The 12,398-nt window shown below is 48.2% G+C and overlaps 2 protein-coding genes across 3 annotated transcripts in view; both read right to left on the reverse strand.

Annotated features, from left to right (window-relative positions):
- Positions 1–4,048: 4,048 nt before the first annotated feature.
- On the reverse strand, positions 4,049–6,628 carry LOC138823944 (uncharacterized protein C3orf62-like). The gene is made up of 4 exons (XM_070017455.1): positions 6,594–6,628; positions 6,039–6,438; positions 4,931–5,022; positions 4,049–4,536 (listed from the first exon to the last, which is right to left on the reverse strand). The coding sequence occupies exons 2-4, from the start codon at positions 6,431–6,433 to the stop codon at positions 4,271–4,273; spliced, it is 753 nt and encodes a 250-aa protein (XP_069873556.1). The 5' UTR covers positions 6,434–6,438; positions 6,594–6,628; the 3' UTR covers positions 4,049–4,270.
- A 1,110-nt stretch (positions 6,629–7,738) lies between these two features.
- Positions 7,739–12,398, reverse strand: part of LOC138824071 (ubiquitin carboxyl-terminal hydrolase 4) — a 38,766-nt gene continuing 34,106 nt past the window's right edge. For both annotated transcript variants that reach the window (XM_070017762.1, XM_070017763.1), the window contains 3 exons: positions 11,000–11,103; positions 8,755–8,843; positions 7,739–8,374 (listed from right to left, as the gene is read on the reverse strand). In XM_070017762.1, coding sequence (XP_069873863.1) covers positions 8,210–8,374; positions 8,755–8,843; positions 11,000–11,103 — 358 coding nt within the window. In that variant the 3' untranslated portion in view covers positions 7,739–8,209. The remainder of the gene's footprint in view (positions 8,375–8,754; positions 8,844–10,999; positions 11,104–12,398) is intronic.

The following is a 12,398-nucleotide window of genomic DNA, read 5'->3' on the forward strand; positions in this document are numbered from 1 at the left end:
CCCTGTCCAACTTTTCTGTTTTGGTTTTTGTTGGTTGTGGAGCTTGAACTCAGGGCCTTGGTGCTGTCCCTGAGCTCTTTTGCTCAAGGCTAGCACTCTACCACTTTGAGCCACAGTACCATTGCAGTGTTCTGGTGGTTCATTGGGGGTAGGGTCTCATGGGTTTTCCTGCCCCAGTTGGCTTTGAACCACGATCCTCAGATCTGAGTCTTCTAAGTCACTGGGGTTACAGGTGTGAACCATTGGCACCCAGCAGCTTTTTTGGTGTTTTACCTCCTATATTCCAAAGGCTTCCTTGAGATGTTTCCTACAGGACCTATCTACTTCTCTCTGTCAGGGAAGTTTCCAACAACCTTTTCTTTGTCCAAAGCGTCCAGTAAACAATACCCTCAGCCAGGCACCGGTGGCTCACACCTATAATCCTATTCAGGATGCTGAGATATGAGGATCATGGTTCAAAGTCAGCCTGGGAAGAAAAGTCTCCCTGAGACTCATCTCCAATTAACCACTCAAAAACTAGAAGTGGCACTGTAGCTCAAAGTGGTAGAGCGTTAGCCTTGAGCAGAAGAACTCAGGGACAGCACCCAGGACCTGAGTTCAAGCTCTACAACTGACAAACAAAAAAAAACAGCAGCCTCTCTAGCTTCAAGAAAGATCACGATGGGGTTGGGATGATGGCTCAGTGGTAGAGTGCTTGCCTCGCATGCATGAGGCCCTGGGTTCGATTCCTCAGCACCACATAAATTAAAAAAAGCCAGAAGTAGAACTGTGGCTCAAGTGGTCGAGTGCTAGCCTTGAGCTGAAGAGCTGAAGAACACCCAGGCCCAGAGTTCAAGCCCCATGACTGACAAAAAAAAAATCATAATTTCTTATAAAGGTTGGCTAGCTAAATTATGTCAGCTCTTAGTCCAAAACTCTTCATTAATTATGCATTTTTCAGACAGCCTGTGGTCACAATGTCTTTTCACAATATGGCTGGGATCCATTGTCAAATAGATTTTTCTCAGTAAAACTTAGTTCCTTCTGTAAATATTTAGCTGGAACCTAAAATATTCATGTTCTTCCATACTAGGAAAAAAGGGAATTGTCAGAACCTCAAATGGTCTCAGGGTGACAGAACCTTTTCACTATCATCAACAATCAGGTACACTGGCTTTCCTAGGCCTCTCCTTGTTTTATAAAGTGGCTCCTTCATTGGTTTTTGTTACCATATTAAGCATCTGGTTTAGTATCTGGCTCATTCATCATAGTACCATTCTGTTCTAGTACTAGATAAGCCCCTGGCCTGGCTATTTGAGGAGAAACATAGGCTGCAATTAGGTCCCTTTTGCAAATCTTCCTCAGTCTTTCTTAAACAAGAACAACTGGCCGGGTGCCAGGGGCTCATGCCTATAATCCTAGCTACTCAGGAGGCTGAGATCTGAGGATTACAGTTCAAAGCCAGCCTGGGCAGGAAAGTCTATGAGGCACTTATCTCCAATAAACCACCAGAAAACTGGAAGTGGTGCTATGGCTCAAGTGGTAGAGCTGAGGGACTGTGGCCAGGCCCAGAGTTCAAGCCCCACCACTAACAAAACAAAACAACATGAACTACTGACAACTCCACCTTTGCAAGATGGCATTATTGCCTTCTCAATGCATTCTTGGGTACAGAGGTTGTAGGACTTGTCTCCTTCATGTTTTCTTCACCCCTTTGGAATCTTCTCTGGGATTGAAGGTGGCTTCCTTTGTTTCTTCCTTTGTAGGAGGCAGGGCTGGGTCCAGAGAAGAGAAAGCAGGTTCCAGTGTCCCATGATGCTCCCCCTCTAGCACAGAGGCTGAGATGTGGTAACAGTGGCCAGGAATCACCTGGCAAGAATTCTTAGTCTAGAATGTGGCTTAGGGGTAGAGTGCTTGCCTAGCATGCATGAAGCCCTGGGTTCCATTCCTCAGTACCACATATGCAGAAAAAGCCAGAAGTGGTGCTGTGGCTCAAGTGGTAGAGTACTAGCCTTGAGCAAAAGCTCAGGACTGTCATCCTAGCTACTCAGGAGGCTGAGATCTGAGGATCGCGGTTCAAAGCCAGCCCAGGCAGGAGAGACCGTGAGACTCCTATCTCCAATAAACCACCAGAAAACCGGAAGTGGTGCTGTAGCTCAAGTGGTAGAGCGCTCGCCTTGAGCTGAAGAGCTGAGGGACAGCACCCAGGCCCAGAGTTCAAGCCCCACGACCAACAACAACAACAAAAAAGCTCAGAAACAGTGCCCAGGCTGTGAGTTCAAGCCCCAGAACTGGCCAGAAAAAGAAAAAAAAAAGTTGTCTAGTACCAGATCGTTGTGGCAAGATAGCCAACCATTCTTAGAAGTGTGATGAGCATTACCATCTGGCTGAATTGAGGGCAATGTTTTACTCTCAGCCATGCCACTTGGAGTTTTTGTTGTTATTGTTTTGGACTGGGAATTAATCCAAGTACTTTACCATTTGAGGCATGTCCCTAGCCCTCAACCATGCTTCTAGAATTGCTCCCCACCCCCCTTTTTATTTTGGTCAGTCATGGATCTTGAACTCTGGGCCTGGGCATTGTCTCTGAGCTCTTCAGCTAAAGGTGAGTGCTTTACCACTTAAGCCACAGCTCCACTTCTGGCTTTCTGAGTGGTTCATTGGAGATAAGAGCCTCACAGCCTTTCCTGCCCGGGGTGGTTTTGAACCGTGATCCTCAGATCTCAGCCTCCTGAGTAGCTAGGATTACAGGCGTGAGCCACCACCCCTGGAAAAATTGTCCCTTTCAAAGAACTATTGCTCTGCTCCTGCTAAACTTTTCCTCTGTCTTCCACCCATCTCCCCTTGTTCCTGTCCTTTTCCCTACCTTTCCCTCCAAAAGCCTGTTTGGGGCATTTTTCCTCTCTCTACACCAGTTCCTGACTAAAGTAGTACCAAAAAAGCATCCCATTTATTTATAAAGCTGTGGGGTTGGCATGAATTCTGGCGCCCTACACCTGAAAACCTCTCTTCATAGGAGCGGATGGGTTCAGCTTCTGAAATGTCTTTATGCTGATTTGAATTTGCAGTTTGCAACTCGCAGGTTCCAGAGCTCCTATTTATTCTTGACTCTGCCTTGTTTCTATTTTGATTCCGGTAATCCAAATTGCAGTTTGGAGTTTCCACGGAAACAATTCAGTGATTGTTTGGCTTGCCAAGATGAATTGTGGGGGAGAGAATCAAATGACGTCAAACATTTTTCTAAAGTGCCTCAGGCATGACCAAGGTCAACTGTCACGTCTCCCTGAGAGTCCTTTAGTCCCAGCTGCTAAAAAACCTGAAAAAGCTTTGTTAAATTCTGTGATCTAGGCTCCTCTTCCCTCTCCAGCTAAATTGCTGGAATTTAGCCCCCCCCCCCCCTCCTGCCCAGCCTCACCTTCTAGAGAAGAGCACACATCTGTGGATGCAAATGACAATGACAGGAAGGTCTCCTTGGGTTACTTCTGGAAGCCAGGCTTGCAAGGGAGGGCCCAAGGCCCACCTGCTACTAATCTGGCACTGACATGCCAGAGATCCAGGGTTTACCTACTTGTAAAAACAGCTGTTTTTACAGTGAGGGAGAATAAGAAAATCCCTTTAAGAAATTCTTTTTTTTTTTTTTAGTTGTGGGGCTTGAAATCTAGGCCTGGGCACTGTCCCTGAGCTCTTCAGCTTGAGCTGGCTCTACCCCTTGAGCCACCGCACTACTTCTAGTTTGCTGAGTGGTTGATTGGAGGTAAGAGTCTCATGGACTTTCCTGCCCAAGCTGGCTGTGAATTGTGATCCTCAGCTCTCAGCCTGCTGAGTAGCTAGGATTCTAGGCATGAGCCACCAGTGCCCGGCCAGCATGACTCAGTTTCTATCTGGGCTGAGCTAGTCTAGGATGATCCCACAAGGTACATAAAAACCCACCCTCAAATATCCCTTCTATTTTTTTTTAAGGGCTCCATGTAAAAGAATACCAAGAGACATAGCAGAAGCACAACCCATACTCCTTCAGATACTAGTTGTATTAAACATTAATTTTTTTTTTAAAAAAGAACACTTTCAATATGTTAAATCTGAAAAATAAATAAATAGTATAGGAACATTTCAAAGTAACAGAATACAAAAACTTGGTTTTTAGCTCAAAAAGGGTTACAACTGAATAAAAAGGGTGTAGGAACGCTTTGAAAAACTGGACTCTTACTGACCACTGGAGCTGCTTCCCCACAAGTGCCCTTAGTAGCCTTTTGCCATCAAGGGTAAAAGGCAGGAATGCATTTTTGTTTTCTTATTCAATGTGGTATTTGAAAGAGGTCATTAAATTGTAATCCTCTTCCAAGTCTAGAACAGTCTCGATAATATTCTGGTCATCGAAAGCCTGTTTGAGATTTCCAGGGTCTGCATCGGAAGCCTTGTGAGGGCTCTCATCCACAAGCAGAGCCCAGGCTTCCTCCTTAAAAGGGGAATCTTGGCAGCGGCCACATACACGGTTCAATTCATTTTCAAATTCTAGTTTCCCAGCAAGTTCTTCAATAGTTCGGATGCTCGTATGATCTTTAAAAAAAAAAAAGGAAGAATAGTCACCTTTTACTCCGCTTTGCTTATGATCTGTTTCATTCAGATCCCAAGTACAAGAAACCAAGTCTTAGGGTCTTTTGTTCCTTATTTTCAGAGGCTCAATAGAACTAGACATTTATGAAATGCTATGATTTGATGCATGACCGCATTAGGTTACCAGTTCCAGGAAGGCAAGGAATTGGGTTTCCTTAACTTACTGCTCTATGCACAAAAGCTGCTAGGAGCAAAACAAACCTACCAAATATATAGGTAAGAGGTTTTTTGGTTTTGCTTTTTCTTTTCCTTCCTAATACATATGGTAACTCCCAGGGCTGTATAAAGAACCTATGCTCCCAAGGAGAAGATGGCTAGCTAGCCGCTTTGTACTCACCAATCATATCAAGTAGATCTTTAGTGACCTCTTGACTAGACCCGTTGAGCATCATGTTTGATTCAACTTTCAAATCTCTTTCTGTATCTTTCCTGCAGTCCCCAGGTAGGGGACGGGGGGAGGAAAGGTGAGGAATTAAATCCTCTTTCAAGAAAACACTGGAGAACTCATTGTTAGATAATCTAAAAGACAAAAATGTACTGGTCATTTTGTCATGTATGCCATCATAGAACAATCATCAGAAACTTTTTTTTTTTTTTTGCCAGTCATGGGGCCTGAGCTCTGGGCCTGGGCGCTGTCCCTCAGCTCTTCAGCTCAAAGCTAGCACTCTACCACTTGAGCCACAGCACCACTTCCGGCTTTTTCTGCTTATGTGGTGCTGAGGAATCGAACCCAGGGCCTCATGCATGCAAGGCAAGCGCTCTACCACTGAACCACCTTCCCAGCCCATCATCAGAAACTTCTAAATTGGTAAACTGAGTAATAACAATATAGGGACTCATTACCATCACCTGCTGCACTAATGCTTATGAATACCAATATACAGACATGTGGAATTGAGCCAGTTAAAACATCTTTTATCTCCTGTCCTCAGGGAGACAAGATGGCGGAGCTCTGAAGTGGCATCCCATGTGATTGTTTCTGCTCCAAGTCAAGGTGCCCAGAATTAGTCTGGCCTTGAGCTGAAGAGCTGAGGGGACAGCGCCCAGGCCCAGAGTTCAGGTCCCACGACTGACAAAATTGACTTTCCTGCCCAGGTTCAACCTTGCCCTTGAACTTCAATCCTTAGATCTCATCCTCCTGAGTAGCTAGGCATAGAAGCCACCAGCACCTGGCTTAAAGCGTGTGTGTGTGTGTGTGTGTGTGTGTGTGTGTGTGTGTGTGTGTGTGTGTGTGTGTGTGTGTGTGTGTGTGTGTGTGTGTGTGTGTGTGTGTGTGCGCGCACATGCGCGCCAGTGTTCTGGGTGGTTCACTGCAGGTTAAGAATCTCATGCACGGCCTTTTCCTGCCCCGGGGTTGGCCTCGAACCACGATCCTCTGACCTCCAGCCTCCCGAGCGAGCTGGGCGGCCAAGCGCTGCAGAACCCCTTTCCACTTGAGAGATCACCTTAAGCCGTCTTTCCTCCAGTGCTCGCCGTCCGCCGCGGCTCTCCAGAACTTTCTCTCGGCAGGGGTCAGCAGGGAGGAGTGCGTCAGGACATTCTCCTTGCTGCTCAGCGGTTTCCTCTTGGGGCCCAGGCCCAGCGCTTTGGGCCCCGCGGGGCCGTGGTGCGGGGCAAAGGCGGGGCTGTTCTCGTGCTCGGGCGCGCCGGGGCCGGGGCCGGCGGGGGCCGGCGGCGGCGGCGGCGGGTGGCGGCGGCACAGCAGCCGGTGCAGGGGCAGCGGGCAGGCCTGCGGCGGCGGCGGCGGGCCCACGCCCTCCTGGCACTGCCGGACGCCTTCGAAGGCGCGATCGATGGCGGCCGTCAGCTCCTTGCGGCATTTGCGGAGTTTCTCCGACATGGCTCCTAACGGGGGGCGGCGGGGGGGGGGTGAGAACCGGGGAAGGCACCGAGCGCCCCCCCCCAGGCCGCGGACCCTCCCCCCCCCCCACCGTCCCCAGCCCCGCAGCCGCGGCCTCACCCCACCCCGGCCTCACCGCACCCCGCACACACACACACACCCGCAGCGCCTGGCCGGCAACGGTCACCGCACCCGGCTCACGTGCCGGCTCTCAGACCCAGGCCCCACCCACCCCCAGGTGAAAGGTCAAAGGCCTGGACCACTGGAGGGTTCTTTCATCCCGGTCATGTGCCAAGAATGAACCCACCTAAACCAGGATGGCTGGTGGCTCCCGCCCGTCATGGGAGGCTGAGAGCTGAGGATCGTGGTTCAGAGCCAGCCCGGGCAGGAAATCCACGCCAGGGAACCAACAGACTAACCGCGAGTGGCGCCCGGGCTCGGGGTGGTAGAGCTGAGGGCCAGCGCCCAGGCCCAGAGTTCAAGCCCCATCCACCCCTGTCCCGGGTCCCCCCCAAAAAAAAGGTCCACACAAGAGCGAGGCCAGGTGGCGCACACACTCCCAGGCTCTACTCTGAAGGCTGAAGCAGTAAAATCAAGGGTTCAAAGTCAGTCTAGGCTAAACAGAAGACTTGTCTCCAAGAGAAAAAAGAAAGTTCTAGCTGGGTGCCAGCCATTTATCCTAGCTACTCTGAAGGCCAATTATCTGAGGCTCTTTGATTCAAAGAAGTGGAGGGGTGGCTCAAGCGGTAGAGTGCCCACTTGGAACAGAAAAAGCTAAGCAAGAGCACAAGGCCCCGAGTTCAAGCCCCAGGCCAGCACACCTACACCCATCCACAGAATCTGTGGATATCCTCAAGGATAGTGGGAGACAGAAAGTGCTGGATTCAAAGTGCTAGAGATTGAGGCGTGGAAGACCCCTACACTGAGTATTTTTATGTTGCTGTGATAAAGCTGAAAAGGCTAAGCAGACTCAGAAATGGGCTGTTCAGTAGCTAATTTGTATTTTTTTTTTTGTCAGTCATGGGGCTTGAACTCTGGGCCTGGGCGCTGTCCCTGCGCTCTTCAGCTCAAGGCGAGCACTCTACCACTTGAGCCACAGCGCCACTTCTGGTTTTCTGAGTGGTTTATTGGAGAAAAGAGTCTCATAGACTTTCCTGCCTGGACTGGCTTTGAACAGCAATCCTCAGATCTCAGCCTCCTGAGTAGCAAGGATGACAGGCGTGAGCCACCAGCGCCCGGCTCATTTGTAGAAAATGCTAAACCCATCTCAGTGAACAGCGACGGACAAAGGGGACAACATCAAGATTTACTCAAGGCTCTGTTTACTGTGGCCAGACTACTGGAGCAACCAGTATACGGGCATCAGAACCAGAAACCCAGGAGTTCAGAGCAGCCTTGCCGTTGGGTCTTCATAGCTGCACCATATTCCATTACAAGGTGTTCCTCTCCAGTCTTTGGGATCATTGAGACATATATTTCACTGTGCACCCTAAACCGCACCCCACTTCTCAGCTCCACAGGTTTTTTTTTTTTATCTGACCACCTGTTTAAAAAGAAAAATAATTCAGCCTCTTGACATAACTCTTCTGAGCAAATGGTCTTTTTTTTTTTTTCCCCTCTCTCTCTTCTCTCATAAAAGGAGGGGAATTTTCTCATCTGGTTTTTTTTTTTTCTAGATTGAACATTAACAAGTCTTCAGAGTGCCATCAGTATCATCTCCTAGGGGATGGGAGAGGACATTGCTGCGGGGGGGTGGCGGAGTGGACTGAGTCAGCGTCAGTTGGTGTCCATGCTACAAGATTCGTCGTCTCCCAGGCCCTGCTGGGCGCTGCTCGGCCTCATCCTCCCATCAGAGGAACCAGGAAAACTGGCGAGTGAGGAAGGCGTCTTGTAACTCTCATCGTCCCGACGCTGGTAAAACAACACATAGGCAGCTTTCGTCTACAAGAGAAGAGGGAAATGTCCATTCACAAGTTGGGAAGGGGGGGTGGAGGGGGACACTTACTTCCCCAGCTTTTTTTTCTTACTGTTCAACACTGCCTGCCATCTTGCCCTGCATCATCTACTTCTGGATAGAATCATGAAGCCCCTTCCTTTTAACCAGAGACAGAAGGGGAAGGCAGAAAGCTTGTGACATACAACCTTGAGGAAACTGTCTCTCCTAGGAAAAATCCTGGAAGAATTACTCGTCTCGTGTCTCTACTATACCCAGGGCCCCTGTCATGTTAGGATTAGGAGTTAACCAAATGGCCTGAGAGACCCTTCCCAGCTTGGATATAAAGGTGAGAGGAAGAAGCAGGTTTCAGAGTAGGTATACTCACCACTATCTGTTCCTCAGAGGCCAGAGACACATTACTGTCGTCGAAGTAGTACCATTTCCCATTCAGTTTGTTCTTTGCATATGCAGTGTCTGCATGTAGCAAATAAAATGCTCTGTCAGTCACCGGAGAAATCGAGCTACTTTATTAGGCTTGCACTAAATAAACACAACAGAAACTCTCAAAATAGAAACCCTGAAATGCAAAATCATTTAGTTTTGTGTCAACAACCAAAAGAAGACTCATTTTTTTTCTCTAATCTGTCCCTTTTCAAAAAAGTTCTAAAGAATAAAAATGGAGCTATTGGAGACCAAGGCTTTAAACTACAATTTGGGGAAAACTAATCCAAAAAAGAAAAATATCTGAATCAATTTTAAGAAATGACTATGATCAGAAGCTAGGCACCAGTAATCTTAGCTACTCAGGAGGGTTATAAATGGGAGGATCAGCCGGGCGCTGGTGGCTCATGCCTGTCATCCTAGCTACCCGGAGGCTGAGATTTGAGGATCGTGGTTGAAAGCCAGCCAGGGCAGGAAAAGTCCATGAAACTTTTATCTCCAAGAAACCACTAGAAAACTGGAAGTGGCACTGTGGCTCAAGTGGTAGACCACTTGTCTGGAGCTGAAGAGCTAAGGGACAGCGCCCAGGCTCAGAGTTCAAGCCCCACAACTGATAAAAGTAAAATAAATAAAATGGGAGGATCACAGTTTGAGACCAGACAAAAAGTTAGCAAGACTCCATCTCAATCAATAAAAAGCTCAGCATGGTGGCATCTACTACCAGTTAGTCTTGGGCCCATCCTAGCTACTTGGGACACATAAATAGGAGGATCATAATCCAGACCAACAGTAGGCATAAATGTGAGACTTCATTTGAGTTGGGCATCAGTGGTTCACACTTGTAATCCTATCTACTCAGAAGGCTGAGATCTGAGAATCAGTTCAAAGCCAGCTGGGCAAAACAAATCAGAGACTCTTATCTCCAATTAACCAGCGAAAAATGGAGGCATGGCCTGAGTGTTAGATCACCATCCTTGAGCAGAAAAAGTTAAGCTAGAGCTGTGAGGTTGAGTTCAAACCCCAGTATTGGCATGTATGAGTGCACACATACACACACACATGATTATCCTAAAGTAATGCCTGTAATCCCAGCACTCAGGAGGCTGAGGCTGGTGGATACTGAGTCCCAGGCAGGCAGGAGCTATAGAGCAAGACCCTGCCTCACAAAAATAAACAGCAAAGCCCGGCACTGATGGCTCAGGCCTATAATCCTAGCTACTCAGGAGGCTGAGACTTGAGGTTAATGGTGCAAAGCCAGGCTGGGCTTGGGAAAGTCCATGAGACTCTTTTCTCCAATTAACCATCAAAAAACAAGAAGTGTCGCTTGAGCAAAAAAGCTCAGGGAGCTGGGAGCCGGTGGCTCACACCTGTCATCCTAGCTACTCAGGAGGCTGAGATCTGAGGATGGAGTTCAAAACCAGCCCGGGCAGGAAAAGTCCATGAGACTCTTTATCTCCAATAAACCACTCAGAAAACTGGAAGTAGCACTGTGGTTCAAGTGGTAGAGCATTAGGCTTGGGCCAAAGAGCTGAGGGAAAGCGCCCAGGCCCTGACTTCAAGCCCCATAACTGACAATGAAAATAACAAAACATGGAGTCAAATCTATGCATGTTCGGTTAGCTAGATATGTAGCTTGTCTAGTAGAGGGCTTGCCTAGCATATTCAAAGACCTGGGCTCAATGCCCAGCATCACAAATAAGCCAACAAAACCACAGGTACAGCTATAGAACTGGTACTCAGTTACTTGCAAATAATTGGCCAGGCATGGTGCCGTGTTAATACTAGTAATTCCAATACAAGGGAGGTTGAAGCAAGAGGATGAAGCGTAGCCAGGAGCTGGTAGCTCACACCTGTCATCTTAGCTACTCAGGAGGCTGAGATCTGAGGATTGTGGTTCAAAGCCAGCCGGGGCAGGAAAGTCCATGAAACTCTTATCTTTGTGCATAAAGCTTTTCCCCAAATGTCAAGTCATTTCCACAGGACAGATTCCCACAGGTGGGCTTATGAAATTCAAGAGTAAGTCAAAGTGGAAAGAATGGTGGACAACAGTACTGAAGAAGGCTGAGGCCATGGAACCACTCAGCAGTGCTTAAAAGTAGTGTCTGACATGCAGGGAGAGGCTGTAAGCCAGGACTGGCAAAGGAAGGGAAAAAGGAAGGGAGACAGGAAGGGGAGGTGCCAATACTTACAGTGGCCAACTCCCATGGCTCCATAGTGATTGGACACAGCTATGAGGTCATACACGTAAGGCCTTGCTGATAGGTCACAGACAAACTCGGACATGTTCAGACCTCTGAGCATAAAACACAAGAACAGCGCTTAACTATGTTCAACTCAAAGAAGTCAGAGTAACCTCGCAACTCCTTTCATCCAAGAGGCCAGAACACAGGTAGCCCTCAAAAATCTACCTGAGGAGCTGGGAAGGTGGCTCAGGGGTAGAGTGCTTGCCTTGCATGCATGAGGCCTTCGGTTCTATTCCTCAGCACCATATAAGCAGAAAAAGCCAGAAGTGGTGCTATGGATCAAGTGGTAGAGTGCTAGCCTTGAGCTGAAGAGCTGAGGGACAGTGCCCAGAGTTCAAGAACCTCGACCGTCAAAGAAAAAAAAAACTATTTGAGGTGCTGGGAAGGTGGCTCAGTGGTAGAGCGCTTGCCTTGCATGCATGAGGCCCTGGGTTCGATTCCTCAGCACCACATAAAAGCAGAAAAAAAAAGCTGGAAGTGGCACTGTGGCTCAAGTGGTAGAGTGCTAGCCTTGAGCTGAAGAGCTGAGGGACAGTGTGCAGGCCCAGAGTTCAGGCCCATAACCAGACCCAAAAATAAAAAATAAAAATAAATACATTTTTACTGCTGGGCACTGATGGCTCACGCCTGTAATCCTAGCTACTCAGGAGGCTGAGATCTGAGGATCGCTGTTCAAGGCCAACCCGTGCAGGAAAGTCTGTGAGACTCTTATCTCCACTAAACCACCAGAAAGCCAGAACTGGTGCTGTGGCTCAAGTGGTAGAGTGCTAGCCTTGAGCTGAAGAGCAAAGGGACAGCGCCCAGCCCCACAACCAACAGAAAAAAACAAATAATACCATTTTTATTATTAAAAAAAAAAAACAATGTATTTATTACCTACCACTAGATTCTCCTATTGACATGGACAGCGCTGTTTTTCATGTTATCTATTCATTTCCCCCTAGAAAACATTTTATTTTTATTTATTTCTGTTGGTCATGGAGCCTGAATTCTGGGCCTGGGTGCTGTCCCTCAGCTCCAGGCTAGTGCTACACCACTTGAACCACAGCGCCACTTCCGGCTTTTCCTGCTTCTGTGGTACTGAGGAATCAAACCCAGGTCCTCATGCATGCAAGGCAAGCGCTCTACCACTGAGCCACCTTCCCAGCCCCTGGAAAGCCTGTTGAACCCTCCTATTTGGCTTACTTTCCTGCCTCAGCTGTAGTTGATTCTCTGGGGACCAAGGAGCCCTGAGTGAGCCGGTCAGTCCTAGTCCCAGCCCCCAGGGAGAGGACTGCTTGCCCCCTCCTGCAGCCCTGTTAATAATCCAGCTCTCTCTAGCTGCTTTGCCTCCTTTAATGAGCAG

The sequence above is a fragment of the Dipodomys merriami genome, unplaced genomic scaffold (assembly GCF_024711535.1).
Source record: "Dipodomys merriami isolate MVZ:Mamm:240054 unplaced genomic scaffold, mDipMer1.0.p SCAF_125, whole genome shotgun sequence".
NCBI lineage: Eukaryota > Metazoa > Chordata > Mammalia > Rodentia > Heteromyidae > Dipodomys > Dipodomys merriami.

Coding starts and splice junctions, on each gene's coding strand:
- LOC138823944 (XM_070017455.1), bottom strand. CDS start 6,433: ATGTCGGAGAAACTCCGCAAATGCCGCAAGGAGCTGACGGCCGCCATC. Junction 5,023..6,038: donor TGGAGGAAAGACGGCTTAAG/GTGATCTCTCAA, acceptor TGGGGACTGCAG/GAAAGATACAGAAAGAGATT. Junction 4,537..4,930: donor AGATCTACTTGATATGATTG/GTGAGTACAAAG, acceptor TTTTTTTTAAAG/ATCATACGAGCATCCGAACT.